The sequence below is a fragment of the Caloenas nicobarica genome, chromosome 8, assembly GCF_036013445.1.
Source record: "Caloenas nicobarica isolate bCalNic1 chromosome 8, bCalNic1.hap1, whole genome shotgun sequence".
Lineage (NCBI taxonomy): Eukaryota > Metazoa > Chordata > Aves > Columbiformes > Columbidae > Caloenas > Caloenas nicobarica.
Window position 1 is genome coordinate 9,066,148 of NC_088252.1, and position 22,344 is coordinate 9,088,491.

Below are 22,344 nucleotides of genomic sequence, written 5' to 3' on the forward strand. Positions count from 1 at the left end.
CACCATGGCACTGTTATATTGTCCTCCCACCACTTTTTTTTAAACACACAAGTACTAATGTATCAGTCATGATCCGCAATGTACATTTACACAAAAGTGTTTTCCTATTTCTCTGTTCCAGCCTATAAATAGTTTTCGGGACTCCTCATCAGAAAACAGATAAATAGCCTAGCTTTTTTTAAACATGCACGTACCCTGATGAAAAAAAGGCATCTGAAAAATAACATATACTGCATTTATGTTATTCGGGTTTTCTAATTCTTGTGATTGGCAATGAGTAAGAAGTCTGATGTAGAATTCTGTAAAACTTTGGCACTGGGCAAACATCACTGTGGTAAATACTGATAGCATTTGATCAAAGAAGTTTGTCCTGGGAAGAACTCAAAGTGCTTATGATGAGCACTCTCCACCCTGTGCCCCTGCCTTCACTCCCAAACCCTGACAAATACTTGCAACTCTGAGTCTCTCAAATGTGAGTGAAAAACTGTTTCGTGAAAGTTCAACACATCATCATGTGATGCTCAAAGCAGCTTCTGAAAGCAGAATACTCTCTGGGTATCAGATGCAGCTGGCATCTCTTTTAACTACAGCATTATTCTAGGAGCAATACCCAGAGACCAGAGGGCACTCAGGTTCTTGATCTTTGACCTGCAGGCTTATCTTGCTATGATTCTGCCATCTATGCAGTAATTAACATACTTCAAAGTCTGCATCGTCTCTATACCACTATGACATATGTTTAAGTTCATTGCAGCTGCACAAGCCCATCATTTGATCCTTTCACTCTTCCATTCCTGCAAGCCTTTCACTCTTTGCCAGGCAACTGACATACACGGGCCTTTAAAGTATTCAGAGGTCTTCTATTTAAACGGCATGTATTGAAAATGCTAGAAATCCCCACAGCCGAGCTCTCCATTTGCTCTGCAAGACAGCACATAAACAACCGTTGCAAGCTGTGGTATGCATTCTGAGCGTTAACAATCAATCACTAAATAGCAAGTTACAAGTCTCTGTTTGACAGCAGAGTTTCAAGAACAGCTAAGCTACTATTGCCAGCTCTACTAAAAGCTGCAATCAGCAGTATGAGATACTTCCAGGGAAGAAGAAGAAAAAAATTAAGACGAATTTGTAAGGTTAAAAGGCAGGCAAACAGCAACCCCCCACACCCACAGACATACGTATGTTCAAATGTATTGCAATTTGTGAATGCAACACGAGCATCTCTCTCTGATTTTCAAAAAACAATTATAAAAACTGTAATATTAAGTGTTATGAGAGTGAACATGAAGAATGCCATGACAAGCTTGCACAGGTTCACAAGGGCTACCTGGATTAGAAATGCTTTTAGCAGAGAAGAGCGGTTTTTGCTTTAAAGCACCAGCTAAACAAGCTACTTTGGTTTCTTGAATGCTGTTTTTGTTACAGGACAGTAATGGATCAGTGAGCATGTGATAACAAACGATGTGATCCCAGGATGTCAAACTGCCCCATGGCAAAGTGGCTTTTAACTTCCTCTTCACATGATCAGATTAACACTCAGGCCTAGTTTAGTTTACAAGTTTAATTTTAGCTATGGGTTCATGCTCGAAAAAAAACCAAGACTACTTTGACTTTCTCAGGGATAGTTTAGGAAGCTGTCCTGCCTCTTCCAGCAAAATTATCCCATGAGAAACCGGATGGGAATTTTTCTCTCTGTCATCTCACAGACCACAGCTATCCCTCCCTATTTAGTGCCTTTTATTTTATAATTTCTACCAAACCCATTCACGTCCTCCTCCTGTGTTTTCATCTTTCTAGAGCTCCATTGAGCAGCCCTGCGACGGCTACAAAAGGAGTGCAGAACAATTCCTTGTGTAGACGTGGTGGACCAAGCTGAGCTGTACTTTGCTTAGTTTGGCATATATTCCCAGTATTATAAAAACCGCTCTGGCACAGAAATTATTCAGTTTGCAAAAGTACCTCTCCTCCACCACCTTCCAAAAAAAAAAAAAAAAAACCAAACAAAAAAAAAAACACCACACAAAAAAACCCACAAAACACAGCAAAAAAACCCCACCAAACCTGTCTGCACACCACTCTTTACTATGACTAAGTAATCGCAAAATACTTAAGCTCCTCCGATATTCCTCTGAAAAGAGGGATATGAAAGCACTCAGGAAGCTGCCATTTAGCATCTGGCTGTAATAACCTGCAGAGCTTCTGTGGATAAAGATTCTTTCCCCCAGTGATTATTATAGATGTTTAAGAAAAGGTAATTTTAAGGTCAAATTATTTAATTATGTTTCTACTTTGTATGACAGATGTAAGGCTAAAGAGCAGATAATTAATTTTTGACAGAAAAAAAATTACACCACCCCAACCTAATTGAAAAGAATAGTAAATTCCTTTAGAAATTATTAATTCAAAGGCAGGTGTACGCTTGCTATTATTCTCTTTTTAGAAGACCAAGTTCCATTCATAAAGACCAAAAACCATGAACACTTTGTTCAGTCATCTATTTTTGTTAAATCCATGTATTTATATTCATGTTTCCTCCTATGGCTCAGATAATACAGTCCTAAACAAGAACAATGTTCCACTTGCTACCTCGATCAGCCTCCCGTTCCCCAATTCACACCAGCTGACAAGCTGACAGGAGATATCTGGGCATGAGAGAACGTCTGCGGTGCCGTGTATGGACCTGGCAGAGCTTCCCGAGCAGTGAGAGGAACTGGACAAGACCCAGTTCTGCAACTCATCTTTTGGTGGGCTACTGCTTCACAACCACGGCAGCAACATGCTGCTCCTTACTACACAACAATTTAATTTGATATTACCCCTTTAGATCAAAAATAGCTAATGCTTATCCAAAAATCTCTATTTCTGAAGAAAAAAAAGTACCCCAAGAGAGCACATTCTGAAACAAACTAAGGAACAGAGCTCTCTTTCATTGCTGAAAGCAATATTTGACCTGAGCTCCCAGATTTTCAGGGATCCACAGCTGCTTCTGAGGGTCCTGGAAAGGCAACTATGGAAAGAAGACTACTGGCCTGAATTCAAGTATGTTTATACACACCATGTAAGAGTTCCCACTACTACAGGAAATTTTTACAGGATCCACAAATCCTATTTGAAAACCACAGATTTAAAACATATCCTCCAGTAAACAAAAGTTTTACTCTTAAATATACCCAGAAGTTTCTCAAGATCTTTTTTCTCAGTCTGTTCACTTTCTTTGGACACAGATTTCTTGCTACTCCGCTTGCCAAAAGGGAAGACATTTTGATATAATCCATACCATCATTACATGACACACCTGACAGGTATTAGTTGTGGGCAGTAACTATGGGATGCAATCTACTCACAGTGGACAGTCCCCTCCCCGCCCTGGCACACTCTGTTCACAATGAAAGGATAAATCGAAAAAAAAAAGTCCTACATGAGAAAAGTCAAAAGACAGTGTAATGAAGAAACATGGTAACACTTACGGTCAAGTCCATTGACGTATCTCATTGTAATTTCACAGTGCCCCCAAACTGCACTGACTATGGGGTAAAGTTTTTTCCCTTTTAGTCCTCTGAAGGCCACTCCAAGATACTGTCCATCTACCATGAAGCTTAGCGTCCCTTCATCCATATCCAAAACCACCAGTAAGGAGTCTGGGAGTACAAAAGACTCATCCGGTTCCAAAAAGACAGGATATGTGACCCCAGGCTGGTTTTTACAATTGTGGTAGAGTTTGTTGCGTCCCAGATCCCAGCCCCATGATTCACTATTGCTACCAACCAACGACGTGTATCCCACCGAGTGCAGCGGAGCTTCGGCCGTGGAGACGCCCACCACAGCATGAGTTCCCCGTTGCCTCGTGGGCCAGTGGATTTGCCAGACGTGCAGGCCTCTCGTGTAGCCGACTTTGCCCCGGATGCAATCTGTGCTTTGGGCAACTGGGTGTCTATGAAAAGTCAGTTTGTCATCTTCCTTTACAAATATATTTAAGGAGCGATCTTCATTGTTCCAAGCATGTTTATACTGGACCTCCAGCTTGGCAGGGGGCATATCCAGCAGCATGTCCAGTCGTGCTGGCTTGCAAAAATCCGGGCCTCTCAGCTCTCGTTTAACAGGTCTGTAAGGGGGCTCCCTCACATCCACAGACTTTATGCTCCCTGAGATTTTCTGGCCCATTGCTTGGCTGCAGATTTACAAAGGAGAAAGAAAAGTTGACTTTGGCCCAATGTTACCTCATGAAAGCACTTTTACACTGAGCCAGTGACCTGACAAGCTGACTGGATTTACTTCTCCTGTTTGGAGCTTTTTAGCAGCAGTGTTTTCAGAGAATAAATGCTCCTGAAAGAAAGCAGAAAGTTTCCAGTTAGTTTAAGAAAGTCAACAGAAAACCCACAGCATATTTTTAAAGAACTTCTTCTAGTTATTTAAAACACCAAAGCTGACAATTCACCACTTTTTGTTCAGTATCCCACAGTGCTAAGCAGCCTGCCAGCAGGATGCTCTGAGCCCACCAGCGCACAGAGCGCAGACAGTCATTTCCTCCAATTCATAATAGGATGCAGACATTCCCCACCTTCTGCCCTTCCACCCATTCTGTCTGGCCAAGTTCACAGCAGTTCTGAAGAAGGCGTACGCTATTCCCCAGCAACAGCGATAAACTTTATGTTCAACAGTAGCTTCACTTTCACTTGTGCTTTTGTTTCATAGTCTTAGAAATATGCGGAATGCAGAATCTCCTTTTATTTCTAGCTGTTCTCTTCCCTGGGCCCTGGCAACACAGGGCTTCAGCTTCTGCAAATCTTAAATGTTTAAATGTCCTTAAATAAAAGAAAAACAATTCAGTAACCTTTAGTCTTTTTATAAGGAGACATAAAAAAGAAGAAAGAGGAGGCATGGAAGGACAAATGATGAATGGTAATTTCAGTTCTTCAGTAGACTTTTCTGTATGGGCAGCTACTACATCTTGGTATTTCTTCACACTACTGGACAGCAGGCTAATACACATTTTCTATATTGCAGTATTAGGCTGATGTGAGGGAGTGGAGCACAGTGAGACACATTACGGGGAATACATGATTTTGAAATGTATTCTTTCTGTGCTTCCATGGACAAACACAGTAATATAGCTGGAAGTGGTCAAAAGCACCCAGGAAAGATTCTTTGCAGCCCAGATAAGTTAGATTCATTCACCTTCTAGAGCTCTGGTAGGGTGCAAAGGGAAGCCAAGAACTTCTAAAAGTAGTAAAGGGATAAAATGAAGACAAAGTCCTATAAACTCAAGCAGATGATTGACATGGGATCAAATAAAGTATCTCCACCAGCAGACATACTTCTGTCTCCTACCAAATAAGTGCCAAGTCTGGGAATGCTCAAATATATGATAGCTGAGGAGACCCAGTCTGATTATTTACTGATGGAGTGACAGAATGCTTCAAGAAGCAGCAAAAATCACCAGACTCTCAAAAGCCTGAAGTGTCCAGGTGACAGCAGGTTTTCATAAAGCACCAAACAGGGCCATAGATTTGTTGCAAAAAACATCTTGCGAGATGTCACCGTCCTTCCTTTTAATGAACTTCTACCACAGATATACTGTCCCATTGCAAAGACCATTTCTGAAAGAAGAGTAAGAAATGTGCACTCACAATGAAAGAAAGTGAAAAGAGAAGTCTATGAAAACACCACCTGCAAAATTTACAATCCACCCATGTTTTAGAAGTTAATGAATTCCTTATATTATTTGTAGTGGCCAATATCATGTAAACTGTTCTCTGCATGTATCAAATACAGAAATGAAACAACAGCTGTGTTATGTGAATGCTTTAAAAAACAAAACAAAAACACACTAAAAAGTATATTTTCAAATCCATGTAACACTTCAGTTACTGTATAAAAACATCATTTCCTGGTGGCTGGTCCCACATGGTATATGTGCACACTTGAGCATAAAATAACCACCTCTTTGCACATAATTTTAATGTTTAAAATCAAAATTAAACATAAACCCCCAAGCCCCTCATATTATGCTTCTAGGAGGATACAGAGTGATTCACAGGAGCTTCTTCCCACTGAAACAGTACCCACAACTTGAAAATTAATCCACGTGAAATCAGCTGGAACAATCCCCCACTTACATCTTTTCAAACCATGTAAAAAGAATCTGAAAGTTTAAACAGAAATTACCTATAACTTGACGGTTGCCATTTCCACTATCGCAGCAGCACTCATAGGTTGTCTCAAAGGTACAATGGGAAATTTTGCCCATTGAAGAAAGTTCAATACCTGATTCTACACTAATAATCCTGGGAGATAGGAAATACTGACCCTAATAGACACACAGGGAAGCAACAGGGAGTAAATGTCACCAGGTGAGTAAGTTTTCCTAGGAGGACACATATTCAGGGATTTGGCAACTCCTTTAGAAAAGGTGTTTGATTATTTGAGCTAGAAAGGAGGATAGGAAAAGAGAAAGTGCCAGATGTTCAAAGGGAATCCCAGCGATTTCTGTGTGAGATTTAGCTCTAGATGCCTTTGAAAATTTCCTCTTTAAAACACAAGACAATTGCCACATTCCTGTCAGGGTGCAGAGGGGACACGGCCGGAGAAGTCCTCAGTGCATCCTCCTGTATCACTTCCTGATCACATGAGAAACTAAACTTGGCACAGAGGCTGAGCTGGCAAATCACCAAGAGATTATAAACACCAGAGTGACTCACTTGGCAAGCCACAGACAAACATTCTTCCTAATGCGCCCCAAACTGTAAAATAAATAGACTGCTAATAGATAGATCAGTAATTCAGAGGAGTAAAATGCATCATTTTAAGTAGTTTGATACGCGCACAACTCTGCCTTTATTCTGGGATGCACTTAGTAAGTACTTTGGTTTGAAACTGTATTCTTACAATATTAGGCCTTTCTTCATAGATGAACATTACCACATAATTTAATTATATAATGTAACATTTTGCCAAGTAGCTTTGTACGGACATAGGACTGAACAATAATGTAAAAGTCTTACAGTCACTAATGCATTCAAGATGCAGCCGTTCCTAAGCAGTGGCACAGCTCAAAAGCCACCTTTCTCCCACCCATTGTAACATATTATACTCTCTTGCATCCCAGTTCTGTGGAGCTGGTAGTTGTTCTCAACTTCTGCTAGAAGGCCAGCTATAGCCACACTTAATCTCATTCAAGTATCAGTGGACTTGAACAAGTAAATGCAAAAAAAGTCAACATTTAATTGTTTGTACCAGTACAGGAATAACAGTGTAACCCTGTGCTGGCTGTGATCTCACAGCTCTGATTGCTGGTGTTTAGTAGTAGCTGACACGAAAACTTCATACGAAGTGGCAGCGAGGGGTTGTAACGCATGCCTCCTGCTCACAATCCATGCAACATTAGTGTCAGCTCTACAGGGAGAGACTCATGCAGAAAGTCCTCCCAGCAGCTCACAACAGTCCTGCTGGCTGCTGGCAGGAGCAACCTGTCTCAAAGCCAAGCCCATCTTTTCCCTTGTCTTGTCTGCATCCTGTCCATTTACACCAAGCAGATGGCAGAGACCCACACAGAGGCATCACCTTGTCCTCCACCCCACCAGAAGCTGCTGTTGGAGGAGCACGGCTTACCGGGGCCCAGCCCGTCTCCACTGGCAAACATCCCTTCCCTGTTTCCAACGCAGAAGCATCGGAAGCATCAGACTCGCACCGTTACTGTTCTCCCAGAGCTGCGCAATTATCGCACAGCAGCGGCTGTTGGGAAAGCCGCGCACAAGGCTCACACAGGGAAGCAGAGCCACTATCAGCTCGTCTGGCACAGGCTCCCCAACCCAGCTCCCTGCCTACACCACACAGGATTAGTAACAGCTGCGGGCCTACCTGCAAGGACAGAAGATTATTCCTTTCAGATTATGTACTGTTCAATCCATTTACAGAAATATTTGGTTGTAAAACCTTCCCATCATCTCCTTAATTAAAAAAACACTTGGTGAAGCACAGCACCGTCATTTAACTCCTGTCACTTGTTGAAATCTGATACTACTCAGAGGACCTTAGATTTCCTTGCCTGTATCTTCTCACTAGAAACATAAATATTCTGAAATTAAAAGAATGTGCATTTTTACTGTATAGTTTTGCTTTGAATATTTTCCCCAATTTTGCTCTTGCAGTCATTTCAAACCGCTACAGGAGTTAGGAAATAAGAAAATATTTCAGTCTGTCTTAATATACATATCACCTCTCTCTATTACACCTGTTTAGTGACTACCACTGAAACACTAAATTTCAACAGTTACCCCTGTGATAAAAGGTATTTTGTGGAAAAGAAGGTAGAGCTTTCATGGGAAGAGAAGAACCACACATTATTACACTCCTGTAGCAACTGGAAATCTCTGGTTGAGAAGACTGTTAGCTTTTGTAACCTAAATTACTTCTGTCTCACAGTTGCACATTCATGCCACACTTTGTCAGGATATTATGATTAAGCATACTGTACAAGAACAAGCCAACTCCAAACAGGAAAAGCGTGTCAACATTGCTTAGCAGTGTCCTCATGCAGATTGCCAAAATATTTAGGGAATTTTTTCACAATAAAAACACAAATTATACTTACTCCTTACCGGAGAAAGGCTTGCTGGGACATCACTTTGCTGTAATTAAATAGGGTGCATTTTTAACAATCCAATTTGTTGGCATCAGTAGACCATAACTGCTGTTAAAAGAAACATGCTTTCTGCAAAGTCAGCTTTCAGCATTCATCGTTATATTTCCCGCTGGATTATGATGTACGAGATGTGCAGACAGCTTGAAAAACATGCATAAGAAATGACACTACATAAATGTAATTCAAAACTATGGCAAGAACGTGCTACGACTTAGGTTAAAGTGAAAAACGAGGTGAGTCCCAGCAATGGTACTGATCAGCAAAATTGTTTATCAGAAAAAGCAGAGCAGGTGATCCCTCTGTCTACCAGCATTTCCAACTGTTACACAGCATTTCCCACTCTTTTTGCTATTGACCCTTGATGGGTTTTCTCCTTCCTGCAGCCAGACTTCACTGCCACCTCCCCTGCCAACCTGGGCTTGGTCACCAGCAAGCCAGGGGACCTCTGAACGCTGGGAATTCAACAGAACGCTCTGAACCAAGGCCCCTTCTCCGCGGGCACCCAAATTGCCCAGATGCCTGAATAGAACTGATGCCTTAAGTGTTGGAGCACTCTGAACCTAACCCTGGTCCTAACGGCCCTACAGGAAGACAAAAAACATCAGCTTTGCTGTGCTGGGCAAGTTGATGAAGAAGGGTTTGCAAGTTTAAGATCAAGGACTTCTACCTCCACCCAGACAATGTAGAGGCACGAGGCCCACTGTCTACCATGTTCCCAGTGTGCAAACAGCTACATAACCATGACAACACTGTTTTGAGGGTGACAATGAATTAAGCACATTTTTGGCGCCCTAAGAAGTTTGGCCAGCTTGGATTCAGCTATAGATCCTGGTATTCAACACTGTTGATTTATTGCCCATTTTGAACAATGTTGGCTTTCTCTGTCAAACTGGGAATATACAGTAACAATGAAACCAGCCAGAAATGCTTGGATACTCTAAACTATCCTTTGCTACAGATAAAATTTTATGCTGCATGAACACTTAGCAAATGACATTTAACATGTGGGATGAACAATGCAGCAGTAAGTCATGACTTCTTCAATTCCTGAAAGGAATGCAAATCCTGAAAATCCAAGGACATTACTCCCTAAAGGGTAACTTGTTTCGTACTGTTACAAATATGTAACTGTTTCAAAATTCAAGATAAGCTTGTTATTAAAATAGACTGTGCATTTAGCCACTTGGAATTAGAATAATCTGAAATACCACACCATCTGTACCACCAGAGTTAGAAGCAGTGTAGTCATATGATGAAGAATTCAGAAAGAATCTTGAGTAGCTCTGAATACAGCTGAATGTATATTTTTAAATACTTCCATCAACTGTACTTTGGAAGTGAGCTGGTTTGAGGTTTTGGGTTGTTTTTATGCCTTCTACCTCTCTGCATATATTTCTGGAATTTGCCTCTCTGCTACTGAAAGTTGGTTTTAAATGCAAACATATTCTGAAGAAACATGAAAGGTGACAAAAAACCCACTTCTGTTAACAGGGTTTTTTTGCATGATGACTTCTCAGTTAGAATACAGCAATGTAATTTGAAAAACAAGTATAGTAACATAATTACTTTTTTTTTTTTACTATGCAAGTACTTCTTAAAACAGCAACATTCCAGTTCTGAAGTTACTGACAGGAAACATCTACTTTCTTTTCAGGGTATTTAACAGGAATACTCTTGTGATTCCACAATTAACACAAGCTTACAGATGTTCAAGCTGCTACATCCCTTCTACCACCCCTTCCTGTTTATTCTTCCCTTTTGTCTTGCAGCCCCCTGCATTCTAATAGCCTGGAGATGGGTCTGCCTCAGAAAACTAAAGTAGGTAAAAACTAGTATTTTATTTTGTCAGGTTATTTTCAGGCGAATAAGCCCTCTGATCTGGCACATCAGACAATCATGGAAACACTTGCTCTAGCATAAGGAAAGAGAGAGAGAAAAATGAAAAGCTGAAAGGCAGAACCATCTATTTAAGAAGCAGCCCGAGAATTGTGGAGCGAATTTCCAATCACTTTAAGCTGTCCTAAGGGGCAAAGCTGAACTTCATGTCTAAATTCAGTACAGTCATGAGCTCTGCTTGCATCTTCCTCACCCTTCTGCCATGAAAAGAATGCATCTTTCATCCTCCAGCCACCCCTCTGGTACAGTAAATACCTTCCCGTCTTTCCTGAATGCCTGATGCAGCCATTTTGAATATTCAAGTGTCAGGGTTATATTAAAAGAGCAAATTAGCACATGAGAAAGTCTTAATACTAAATTGAGAATTATGTTTTCAGCTCTGCTTTGCTTTATGCAGGATCATTTGCCATTTTACATTTCTAGTCAGCCATGCTTCACTAAATAAGTAGTATCAATAGGTGTCAGACCACATGAGATTTAAAGCCCAAAGAATAATTAAGTTTTAATATTGTGATTTCTCTCCAGTCACTACTACTTGTCACCAGCTTAACACTTCTTAGACTATTTATTTTACTCTTACCTCTACAGCTTTGTAGAGGATCAATACCCCTACAGCCTCAATTTCAAAACCAGAACAGTCATTAAACAATGCCCACAATGGCTGACTATCTTCCCACCACCTTTCTTTTGCTGTAATGTACAGTGGAGCCAGTTGTCTTTCGAAAGGAAAGTTAGGAAGTCATAGATGAGAAAAAGACTCCTGGAAAGCATCATTCCTTATTCTAGCCAGCAGCAAATCCCAGAGGATGCGCCAGAGCAGGCTGACAGGTGGTCCAAAGATGTAAAAAAGTGACAATCAGACAGATGAGAGCTCCTGTAGCTTAACACGATTTTTCACCAGCACTTCATTGCAACTGCAGAAACTGTAATAACATGCTCTGGTGAAAAAGTGTCACCTTAGCTCAAGTATTATATGTGTCAATGTATTCCAAGCCTGGTGAGTCTTCATAATTCAAGATGGAAGCTAGGTCTGCAAGTGGTCTTCTAGCAGCAGGATCACAATGAGGATGGCGGTAAGGAGGAACAACCACTAATAGTAGCTCCTCTTCTTTAATCACAAGGTTGCTGTAGACTTACTAGACTCTACAAGAGATGGCTCCACTCTCACAGTGCCTGTCTATACTTTTTGCAGTTAGTGGATGAGTCGAGTTCTTAGCCTCTCTACCCTTTTATCTACAAAAAGACATTCACTAACAGCTTAAAATTTGCAATGCTCTTGGAATGGCCAAGATAGTTTTGTCATCTTCTTTTGGTTCTAAGCATTGCTTTATTTAATTCTCAGTTGAACAGAAGCAGCAGCATACAAACGATACCTGTTAGATGCTCTCACCATTGGTGGGCCAGAAGCAAACCCATCAGATGCTCCAGCTGAAGTAGCCCATTAGAGGCAGTTCCCAATCTGACCTGGATGGCTTTAATACTTCCAACAGCGCTGCCAAACTCCAGTGACAAAAAAATATGGTGCCTTTGGCCAAACATAATAGACAAGAGTTGAAGATAGATATTCTCTTTCCTGCAGCAAGTTGAACAGACTCGGAAGAAGATGATGCTCAAAAAAGGCTGTTTCGGGCGAACCGCGGGTGATCAGTTATAAGGGAGCCACAAAAGCAGGCAGGGCTGGGGCCCATTCCCGCTGCTCAGGATTGTGTGGGGCGAGGGGAAGGACAGGGTTGGAGGGAACCCAGCCATTGTACTTGCACAAACATGTAGAAGATGAATACACCAGAACAAGTTTGATCCTGAACAAAAGCGTATTCTTTTGTTTAATAGGAAAATAAGCTTACACAATCATACCATCTGCATCCCTCCTAACCCTCCCCCCCTAACCATTTCAGTCAATAGCCTCCGTCAGCCAAATCTGACACTACAGCAGCAGGCTCAAAGATAACCTTGTTCCTACAGGAAGGACAGCTGGAGAGAGGACAGGCATCTTGGAAGTGACCTGATGGAAGGTCAGGCTGGGCTGCAAGTTCACATCTTGCCAAGGAACCCAGAAGAGAATGAGCTCACTTCAAAGCTGTAACCACAGAAGTGTCCTAAAGAGTTCAAGTGAAGTCAGCCACAGTTTCTGAAGTGACTTTTAAAAGAACAGAAATTAAGTAAACGGACTTTATATACCTTAAGGAAGCAGCATCACAAATTCAGATTATGTGGCTGGCTTTGTATTTCCCAGATGAGGTGACAAATGAACTCGCATACAGCTTTTGAGCACTTTTTGTTAAAAAGAGAAACCACCTTCATGTTAAATAAGTGCTTTCTCAAAAAGAACTCAACACATTTTTAAGCAACAGCAATGAATTTAATCTGTCTTAAACACACACTTCTGCTAAAACAAACTGTCAGTAGAGAACAATTGCACAGACAAATGAGGATGATGGAGAAAGTAATATCATAGAAACAAACTGCCTGAGCTCCAAGCAACAAAATCTAGTTTCCTTGTGAACATAAACTTTCCCATTTTAGAGAGCAGTATTTTCCTTTGTGTTTGCTAGCAATTTAGGAAATAGGGCACTTGGTTATGCAGGAGAGGCTGGGAAAGGCCACAGGGGTTTAACAAGTTAAAGATTTACAGACAGGTATGTCCCATGTCAAGAGTCTGTGACTCATCCTGAAGACACGGAGGACACCTTGGTGAGAACCCAGGCTGGGTCTCACAGTGGTGAAGGCTACATGGAATGTTATTTTCCTTCTGGATCTTTCATTGTCCTAGAGGGCCTCTAACTAGGAAGAGCCGTGGTGAAAGAAGTTGCTACTCCAAGTAGCATTTACATGTCTCTACTATTGACCTGATAGTGTGCATCCTAAAGAATTTCATGCTACAAGTGCCAACAATTCCAGGTATTTTTGACCACAGAAAAGAACTTTAAAAAAATCCACACTAGACTTCCTAACAGAGGTACAACAGCTTTGTGCCTGCCTACAGGAGTCTCAACACACATTATGATCTGCAAGCTCAAACACAAGGTCTGTATTTCTCAAAATAACTTCACGCTGAAGTTCCCACTGCTAAGCAGTCTTCCACAAAGAATTTTCTTTCAAGAGGTGTTTTATTTGTAACAGTTAATTACTAGCCATATTTCATTCTTTAATGCATTAGGGGGAAAAGAAAAAAAAGAAATATTGAAAATTATTTGGAAAAAAATTGTATCAGGATGCAAATTTTGATGGGAATAAAAATATATTAATACTCAATCTCTAGGTGTGCTGTCACTTAAATAAAATGACTACCTGGAAGTCTTGCAAAAGTTATATAAAAATGAGCACGCTCCAATTAATCTTTGCACAACAAAAAAAGTATTTGATATTATTGCAAAGAATCTTCAAGACGCCCTCTCAATCTGCCAGATACCAATTCTCCCATAACTCAGGCAGGCCCCTGCTTTGCCCTGAAGAAAAATATGCGCAGTCTATATTTGGATCAGCAGCACTATACACAAAGAGAAAGCACATCAGTAAATACAAGCTGAGCTCCATCAACAGGTATAATATATAATAATATACAGACTTGGTTTTGTTTATCACATCCTCAAGAACAGCACAAGCAGGAGGGAAGTGAGTTGATTAATACAAACATTCTTCCAGAATCATCCGACATTAAACCAAGATATTCGCATCAGCATAAATGCAAATTTGTATTTATCAAGCAAACGATGATTTACTATTGCAAAAGACTTGGAAGTCACATACAAACCGCCCTAGTCTTTCGAATGTAAAACCACGCTGGATACTGCACAAACACTATAAATTGCTTCAGCGAAGGAAAGCAAGGCCTTTGGCCAATCGGTTATGACAAAAGAGAGTATATAAAGACACTAGAAATCGGAGGGTTTTAAAGTTTCAATCAGTTTTTCGAAAGACGCACTGACATATACTTTTCCCAGAAGCATTGTGCAAACATGGAAATTGCTACTAGAATCACAGGATCAAGAGCAGTTGTGCATTTTTAGATTTACCATTAACTCTGTTACAGTTTACAGTGAAAACAGATCAAAACCAGAGCCAAGTTAGAAGACAGTCATTTACGCAGTACAGAAGTTAAATACAGTGTTAAAGTCCAGAAGTTTATGAATGCTTTGAACTACCTGAAGAATCTCTGTCACGAGCAGCGATCTTTCCCCACAGCGAGGGAAGGAATGAAAAACAGGTTTTCTGAATTCCCCTGCACATGATCTTCATCACAGATTTATGGCAAAGGGCTTTCTCTTACAATCTTTCCAGTCTCACTCTCCTTTCCACCCCTTCCCCTGCACATCCCATCATCAGCTTCTTCAATACCAGGAAGCCACATGTGGCTTGCTTAATCATGCAGCCTTCCTGATGGACTCAGTTCTGTTCATATTAGGACTCAATTCTGGGACCAATTTAGAGCTCAATTATTCACAAAAAGCTTCAATATCCCCAAAATATTTAGGCAAGGCTGATTTGTAAAAGCTAATTGGCTTGCATTAGTCATCGAGATACAAGATTCTACACCAAACTCATCTCATTGCATAAGAGTAAAAAAGACTTTATTTATGTGTCCCTGTTGGGTTTTTTCTTCTTAAGAATTAAGGCTTTGACTCTCCCTCAACTTCAGAGCTCTTTGCCACGTGAGTCTTCTTGACCTCACGCCAGAGGCTTCATCATCACAACTCATCACTAGTGGATGCTGATCCTTCTCCACATGCACCGGCCCACTCCAATTCCTGAAAGATCACTTGTTTCCAAATCCGAAAAATCAGCTGCAAATATTAACCATACCCCACAGGTGGGACTCACCTAACTAAATTTAGATTCTATGATGTGGATGAGCTCACCACTGGGATAAAATTACAACCTCTACATGCCCATTTTGCAAGAGAGATAAAAGTAAATCTTCTCCAAAATGAGAGGAGAAAGAAGAGGAAGAAATTCATCTCATACACCTCCAGAGCCAACATAATAACTCGTTTAATGTTCCCTTCATAATCAACATTGAGAAAGCGGGAGAAACCAGTACATACGTAAGACCACCAAAAACCACTCAGATGTTCTTCTCATATTTTAGTACCTTTTTAAGACATTTACCTCCAAATCCACAGCAAAGATTCTTAAGGCTAGTAAATCCCATCTGGCACTGCTGGAAAGTGAAAGACCACACAAACACACCATTCAACCAACATCTTTCATTAGGTAGCAGATAACTGTTCAATCCAAATCTACAGACTTACCAGTAATTATCAAGATGTTTTTGTCATGATTTTTGTTAGCACGTTATAATCAATGGGAGGAGAAAAGGTAAAAGTGTCAGGGTCTTCTCTGAAATTCTTGCGAGGAAAAAAACAGTTATAAAAACAGATCCCCATTTCCAAAGCTGCTGCATGGATTTAAAGACAATCTATGAGACACATCACTACTTCTAATACTGAAAAAAATACTTGTATTTGTTCAGAGAACTGGTCAAAATAGTCTGTAGCCATGTAAGAGTGGAGTTCAGGGCATATTCCTGCTGAAGGACAAGACAGAGCCAGATGGAGACATCTATAATCTGGAAATCAATAATTTGTCGGACCAGCAACTGAAAACATAGATGATGAGCCACACAGAGCTCCAGGCTACCACAATACCCAAAAGTCAACCCTAGGTTTGTGCTGCAGTAGTTCCTAATGGGTAAGTTCTCTAGTACCACCAGGTTTCATCTTTGGCCACTTTCCTGTGCTCTGAAAATGAGAAGACACTATAACATAATGACCATTCTTACCAGAAACAGAGAGAGATGGACAGGAATCCTGTGCTACAGCTGCAGCCAACACAGACACCCAAGAGCAATGAGAAAACACACATTCGAATGCTGTAACTGGAACATGGTACGCAGCGTTCTTGAACAAAGAATCCCATGTATAAAATCTTCTCAGGCACTGCCTTGGCCAGGCTCTGCCACACACATACCCGGTATCCAGTGCAGGTATCGGAGGACGGCATTCAGAGCCAACCTTGCACCACGGAACAGCTCTGGAGTAGAGCAAAAGGCAAAGGGAAAAACAGGGACGTTCTTCTCTGTGCAGGAAGGATTCACAGTGATCTACGCAGGAGGGAACTTTCAATACTAATAAAATATAAGGCAGCCAGTCTCCATTCAATTGCACTGTGCAGAAATCACTATGATCTATGACTTCTGCCCAGATGCAATTGCAGAGGGGAAAAAATCCACCCTGTGTGTGCCTCTCGTACTAAGCATATACCATCTCATGTCTGTGCAAGATGCGGGAGCAACCAAGGCTGCCTGCTTTACACAGGCAAAATATCAAAGGAATTAATTCCTAAGGCAACAGGAAAATACTACACGGGACAAATTCCAAGTCACATATTCTGCTTATTTAAGCTAAGCTGCTTAATCAAGGTAATTGAAGGAATTAAGAAAGCATCTGGAGAACACGTTCACCAACCAGTCTCCATCCACTCCTGCTCTGTGTTACTGTTTCTGGGTGCAAGTTCCCCTGCTGGCGCAGCACAATCTATCATCAGCCATTATGCTGATTACCATCCATTAGTTTTGCTAAGTACAGGCATGAAATTTAAACCTATTTTTGTTATTTATTTACAAGCTCTTCACGTACTGGATATGAAGCAACTATATAATGCTTCATGTTAACAAGAGAAGCGTAGCTGGATATTAGAGTTATACATTAAAAATGACCAATAGAAGTAATAATTCTCTTCACAGAGAATTGTTTACTGAATTTTTGTTTGGTAAGATAAGCAAGACAGAAGCTTACGCTCTTTAAAAATACAACTGATTAATATACAGTGAGGGAACACATATGAACCCAAGAGAATGGCAAGTTTTAAGTATCAGTCCCATAAATAGAAAATTCAATTAAAACGTCATTCTAGAAAACACTGAGAACAGAGTTGGGAATCTTACAAAAGAATGATTTTTCTTTCCTGCTATTAAGGCAGAGAGATTAAAATGAAAGATAATCCCCTTTATTTCAAAAGCTAATTATTGCATGTAATAAAAATTTCTTCTTACACCATAAGAGACCTAAATGCAACAACTGAATTCTACCAAGACCATCAACTCACACATCTTTGCTGCAATAGAGTAACTACTTGAATTTTCCCTTACAATTATACAATAGGCTACCACAGTCAGCTTTGATTTCAGCATACTCCATTTCTTACCACTTAGGAAACCAAACACAGAACAGCTGTGGAAGCAGAAACCACTGTATGCAAATATTCAGATTAAAAAAAAAGTCCAAGCAGAAAATCCATTGTGAAGATCACTTCAGTGGGAACTCTGACGAATGTTGTATTAAAATGCCAGTGATGCCTTGGTGTAAGGATATCCAGAGGAAGCATCCCACACCCATTTTTCAGAACGGGTGCAGAGATGCCTGCTCGGCACAGTGGAGGTGCCTGAATGAGTTATGTGCCCAAGCTGTCCATACTGTCAGCATCGCTCCGGAGGAACGGAGCTGCCCTCTACGCTCACTACTACATTTCCTGCACTGCTAATTCAGGCATCTAAATTTAGATGACAGATTAAGGCAGTGATTTTACCACTCTTTCCAACACTCAAAATTAAAAGAAAAACACTTCTGCATTAATTCACTATCTTCATTCATTTGCAGAAGCACACAGGATGTCAGGCCTTCACACACTGGAACTACATTACACCAATAATCAATCTCAGCAACCTCCAGCTACAGGGAAAGAGAAACAGCCTACTCTCATCTCCTAAATAGTTGCACACCAGGCAACATTCACTACTAAGTCACATTTCTGCCCAACCTTGGGCATAGGTTCCCCAAGTTCCAAACTATTTTAACACAGGGAAAACAAAGTCTAAAAATAAAGAGAGTAAAGAGTTGGCTTCTGTATTCATTAAGACGTTCTGCTCCAATATCCTCTATTAGCAGGCTGTGGATGGAGTACAGCAGTAAGAGCGAGTTCATCAGTCAGCTTTGTGTCCCTGGAGCGCTGAAACACTTCAGCTTGAATTTCCCTTTAGTGTTTTCTTCCAGCAGTCAAACTGAGATGGCCTGGCACATATGGATTTTTTCTCCTCTTGCATTATCATTCAACATTGCTAGAAAGAGGTGCATATGAGTAAAAATAAACTGTTGATTCGTGTTACAGGGTCTAAGAGTAGGAAACACAAACCAATTATCAATGCTGTAGGTGGCTCACTGAGAGAGAGAAAAAAAAAAAAAAAGGACCACAGTATCTCTAGACATGAATTCAAGGCAGCAGCCTCATGCACTTTCTCCCACCCCACTGCAGGTTCCTGAGGTGAGGTACGTTACCACGTCAGTGCTGAGTGCTCACAGGGGTTTGAGCATCACGGAAGCATCCTGCAACAACTCTGACAGGTTCACCTGTGCACCTTGCCTATGAAATCTATTTTCACTCTCCATTTTATTTTTAAATCCTGAGGAATACTTAAGCTTAGTCCCTTTGACAAATTAAACACCTTTTCTCCAGGTGCACCTCCAAGAACCTGTGCTGCTGAATGTTCCTCTCCTCCTGCTGTGTCTGTGCTTCAGTACACGGCTGCTGGGAAGGTTATTGTACAGGCGAGCCTCTCTTCCCTTCCTCCTCTCCACCCACACATTTTGCTCCACATACCATTAATATGAACGTTAAGAAACTTAAGAACAACCAGTACATTTTCCACATCTCATGCTCATGCTTGTTTAATATATCTTGTTATATTTAAACCTCAAAGGATCAGATACCATACGTGTTGTAACAAATCCTTCCTGAGCGCATTCTCACATCTTTGGTAAATGATTATTGCACTTACAACACTGCATCTTAGTCTAAACAAGCCATCAATGAACTACATGGAAGATTTTCTAGACTACTGGAAACTCTTACATCAGCACTGACCAAAGCACAAAGGAACGTCTTTATGTTTTAATAATTTTAAATAATCAGCAGCCTCGACACCTTATGTGCCTTTGAATACCAAAGATGATGGAAAAAACATCCTTTTTATCTTGCAACATCACAATGAAGGACTATATAAATATTTAGTGAATGATCTGTACACTCTAAATTAGAAAGGGGAATATCACAGTAAGTATTACCCAGATGTTAACAGCATCAGAGACTGATAATACCATAAAGTAGCGACACAGTCAACAGCTGGCACAAACCAGGTGTAACACTAATACGCAGCAATGTAGTCAAAATGAGGTTGGCATCACAGCGTTTGCTGTCTTTTATACACTTCCATGTGTCACCATCTTTAGTTCAAACAACTCCTGTCATCTCTGATGTGCTCAACAACAGTTTTCAACAACAACAGGGAAGACAGTATTTTGGCTTCTTTATGCTGCATCTTAATTTATTAAAGCAAGTTCACACAATGCACCTAAACCTCCTTGGTGGGGTCACACACCCAAAATAACCTCCGAGCTGCTGTGTTCCACAGACAGGGACTCTGTTAAATCACGGGATGAAACCACCAAAGCTCAGAAATTCATTTATCAACAGTCTCAGGTTTAATACATGCCCAGGGCATCTGTTGCTTCTTTCCTCTACAAAGGATAAAAAAACGATGCTGCTCAAGTGAACTAGCTGGAGCCCCAAAATATTCCTAGGTCCTTGAAAAGTTCAGCAGGTGCCAGTATCACACACCGAGGTCCTCAATTTAAGTCCAAGTAGACCAGTGATAAACCATGCAGAACAGATACTCAGTTCCCCATGCAAATTTGTCACACAAATCTGAAAAAATATCTACAAGTCAATCTTCTTACAGGTTAAATAAGGATAAACTTTGAAGACAACCAAACAAAAGGAGTAGTTAAATTTTAATTTTACTGAGCCTTTCTTAAGCTCAACTAGTGTCTCTTTCAGCCAGAAAAGCAAATAAAACAACACAAACAATGCCACAAAGACCAGATTTCAATTTTAACTCTTAAAACCCCAGATTCACTACACTGAATTATGGGATCGTTTTTAACTTGAGCCAATAATTCACGTAAATGAAGTCAAATACAGGATACACTACAAAATTATATGTAATAACATCACTGAGCAAGGAATACTAGTATTGACAAATTAACATTTGAACTTTATTTTAAAGCAACTATTCGCTTCAAAATACTACAACGATTCTGCTGCCAAAAGCACATGACAACCTTCAGCAAGTAACACAGCAGAGCTTATTCTGGAAATGGAGTCCAAAATATTTAGCTTGGAAAACAAAGGTTCAAAAGTACCACTACTGGACCCGAGATTGGTTTATATGTCCAAGCTATCCTTAAAATAATTCTCAAAACAAGAAACCTTTTATAATTTAGCTAGTAACGTACAAAATAATTTAAGCTCTGAATCAAAAGTTCCCTTTACCCAACACTTAATCCAACTATTTCCTTGGCTACACATAGGTTTGACTGTCACAGCGTTTTCTCACCTGTGAAGTAAGACAGTCACCATTGACAAATTTGTGCATTGCATAGCTTCTATCAAAAATAGTTTAATTATAAAATAAGCTTGAGATTTTGGGGAATAAGTCAGTGTTCAAAGATAACAACAGCCAACTGTCTTGCAAGCCACTTCTGGCCCTCCCTAGTAAAACTGTTTTTCAGAACATTTTTAAAAGAAAAAAAACCAAAAAAATAAATTCATAGATCATGACCATGCCTATAATCACCACTTAGGGAGTTTTGTGGACAGCACATGCTCAGTATGAAATGTACCGCTGACGTAAATACTTTGTGCAACAAGGCTTTCTTTTAAAATTATGGCCTCCGATATCTAACGAAAAATGTAGGGAATTTATTTTTGCATTCATTGAAGACGAGATGGATGAGAAACACTAAAAATTAAATGACAACTGAGTACCTGAACCTTCTGGCAGTTTTGAAAAATCCTGCCTTCATCCATGCCTAAGACTATGCGAGTGCTCTCACATGATTAATGCCCCCTTGAAAGAGCAATTCTAAATAAGGTAATTTTTTTAATATTCAAGAAACACCACTTTTAACAAAGGCTACCGAGTTTAAAAAGAAACGGACACAGCACTGCTCAGACTACTGAATATTGCAGTCTAATCATGAGAAAAACTGCAAGCCAGGCAAGGTAGCTGCTGCTGCCAGGTGTAGAAGGAGCCTGAATGGTCCCTAGTTACTGACCTCACACTCCCTCCTCACACCGAGCTTTGCTCCCCTCAGGTACCGAGCACGAGAACTACTCAAGATACACAACAGCAAAGCGCAGGGCAGCGCAGTCCTCACCGCAGCCCTCACTGGCAGCCGTGGGCCAGAGCTGCTGCAGAAGCCCAGCAGCCGTCCCACCAAGTGCAGGCGTGGGGAGAGGGAGCTCCTGCAGGTCAGACCCTGCTGAGGTGCCAGGGCATGGACCTGTTTGTGCAGGAAGCAAATAAATCCTCATTCTTCTGACAAGACGGCACCAACACAGGCAATCTTTTCTCTCTCTCAAAAGGCCTTTGCGAGATCTTTGGGAGTGGTCAACATAGAAAGGAACAGCCCAGTCTAACAGAAGACAAGTGCATGCCAGACTTTGGTGATAAGGTAAAACAAGAAAGGCAGTATTAGAACGAGCTTTGGGAAATGCACATATTTAAATCAAGAAAGCAAACTCAACTAAAGAGTCTGCTGTATAGTTCTGAAAGGATTAGTTTGCAATCAGCTCAAAGATGGATTTCATACATTGCCATGCTTTGTGCCGCACACCAAAGCATACCTGTCGCTTCAGCCTTTGACAAATCCTCAAAGATAAAGTTGCTAAGTCACCCACACTCTGCAGTGCAA

At 40.7% G+C, this 22,344-nt stretch overlaps 1 protein-coding gene across 1 annotated transcript in view; it reads right to left on the reverse strand.

Annotated features, from left to right (window-relative positions):
• Positions 1-22,344, reverse strand: part of SPSB4 (splA/ryanodine receptor domain and SOCS box containing 4) — an 86,749-nt gene that overhangs the window by 59,731 nt on the left and 4,674 nt on the right. The window contains exon 2 of the mRNA XM_065640215.1: positions 3,468-4,323. Within this exon, the coding sequence (XP_065496287.1) occupies positions 3,468-4,161 (694 nt within the window). The 5' untranslated portion in view covers positions 4,162-4,323. The remainder of the gene's footprint in view (positions 1-3,467; positions 4,324-22,344) is intronic.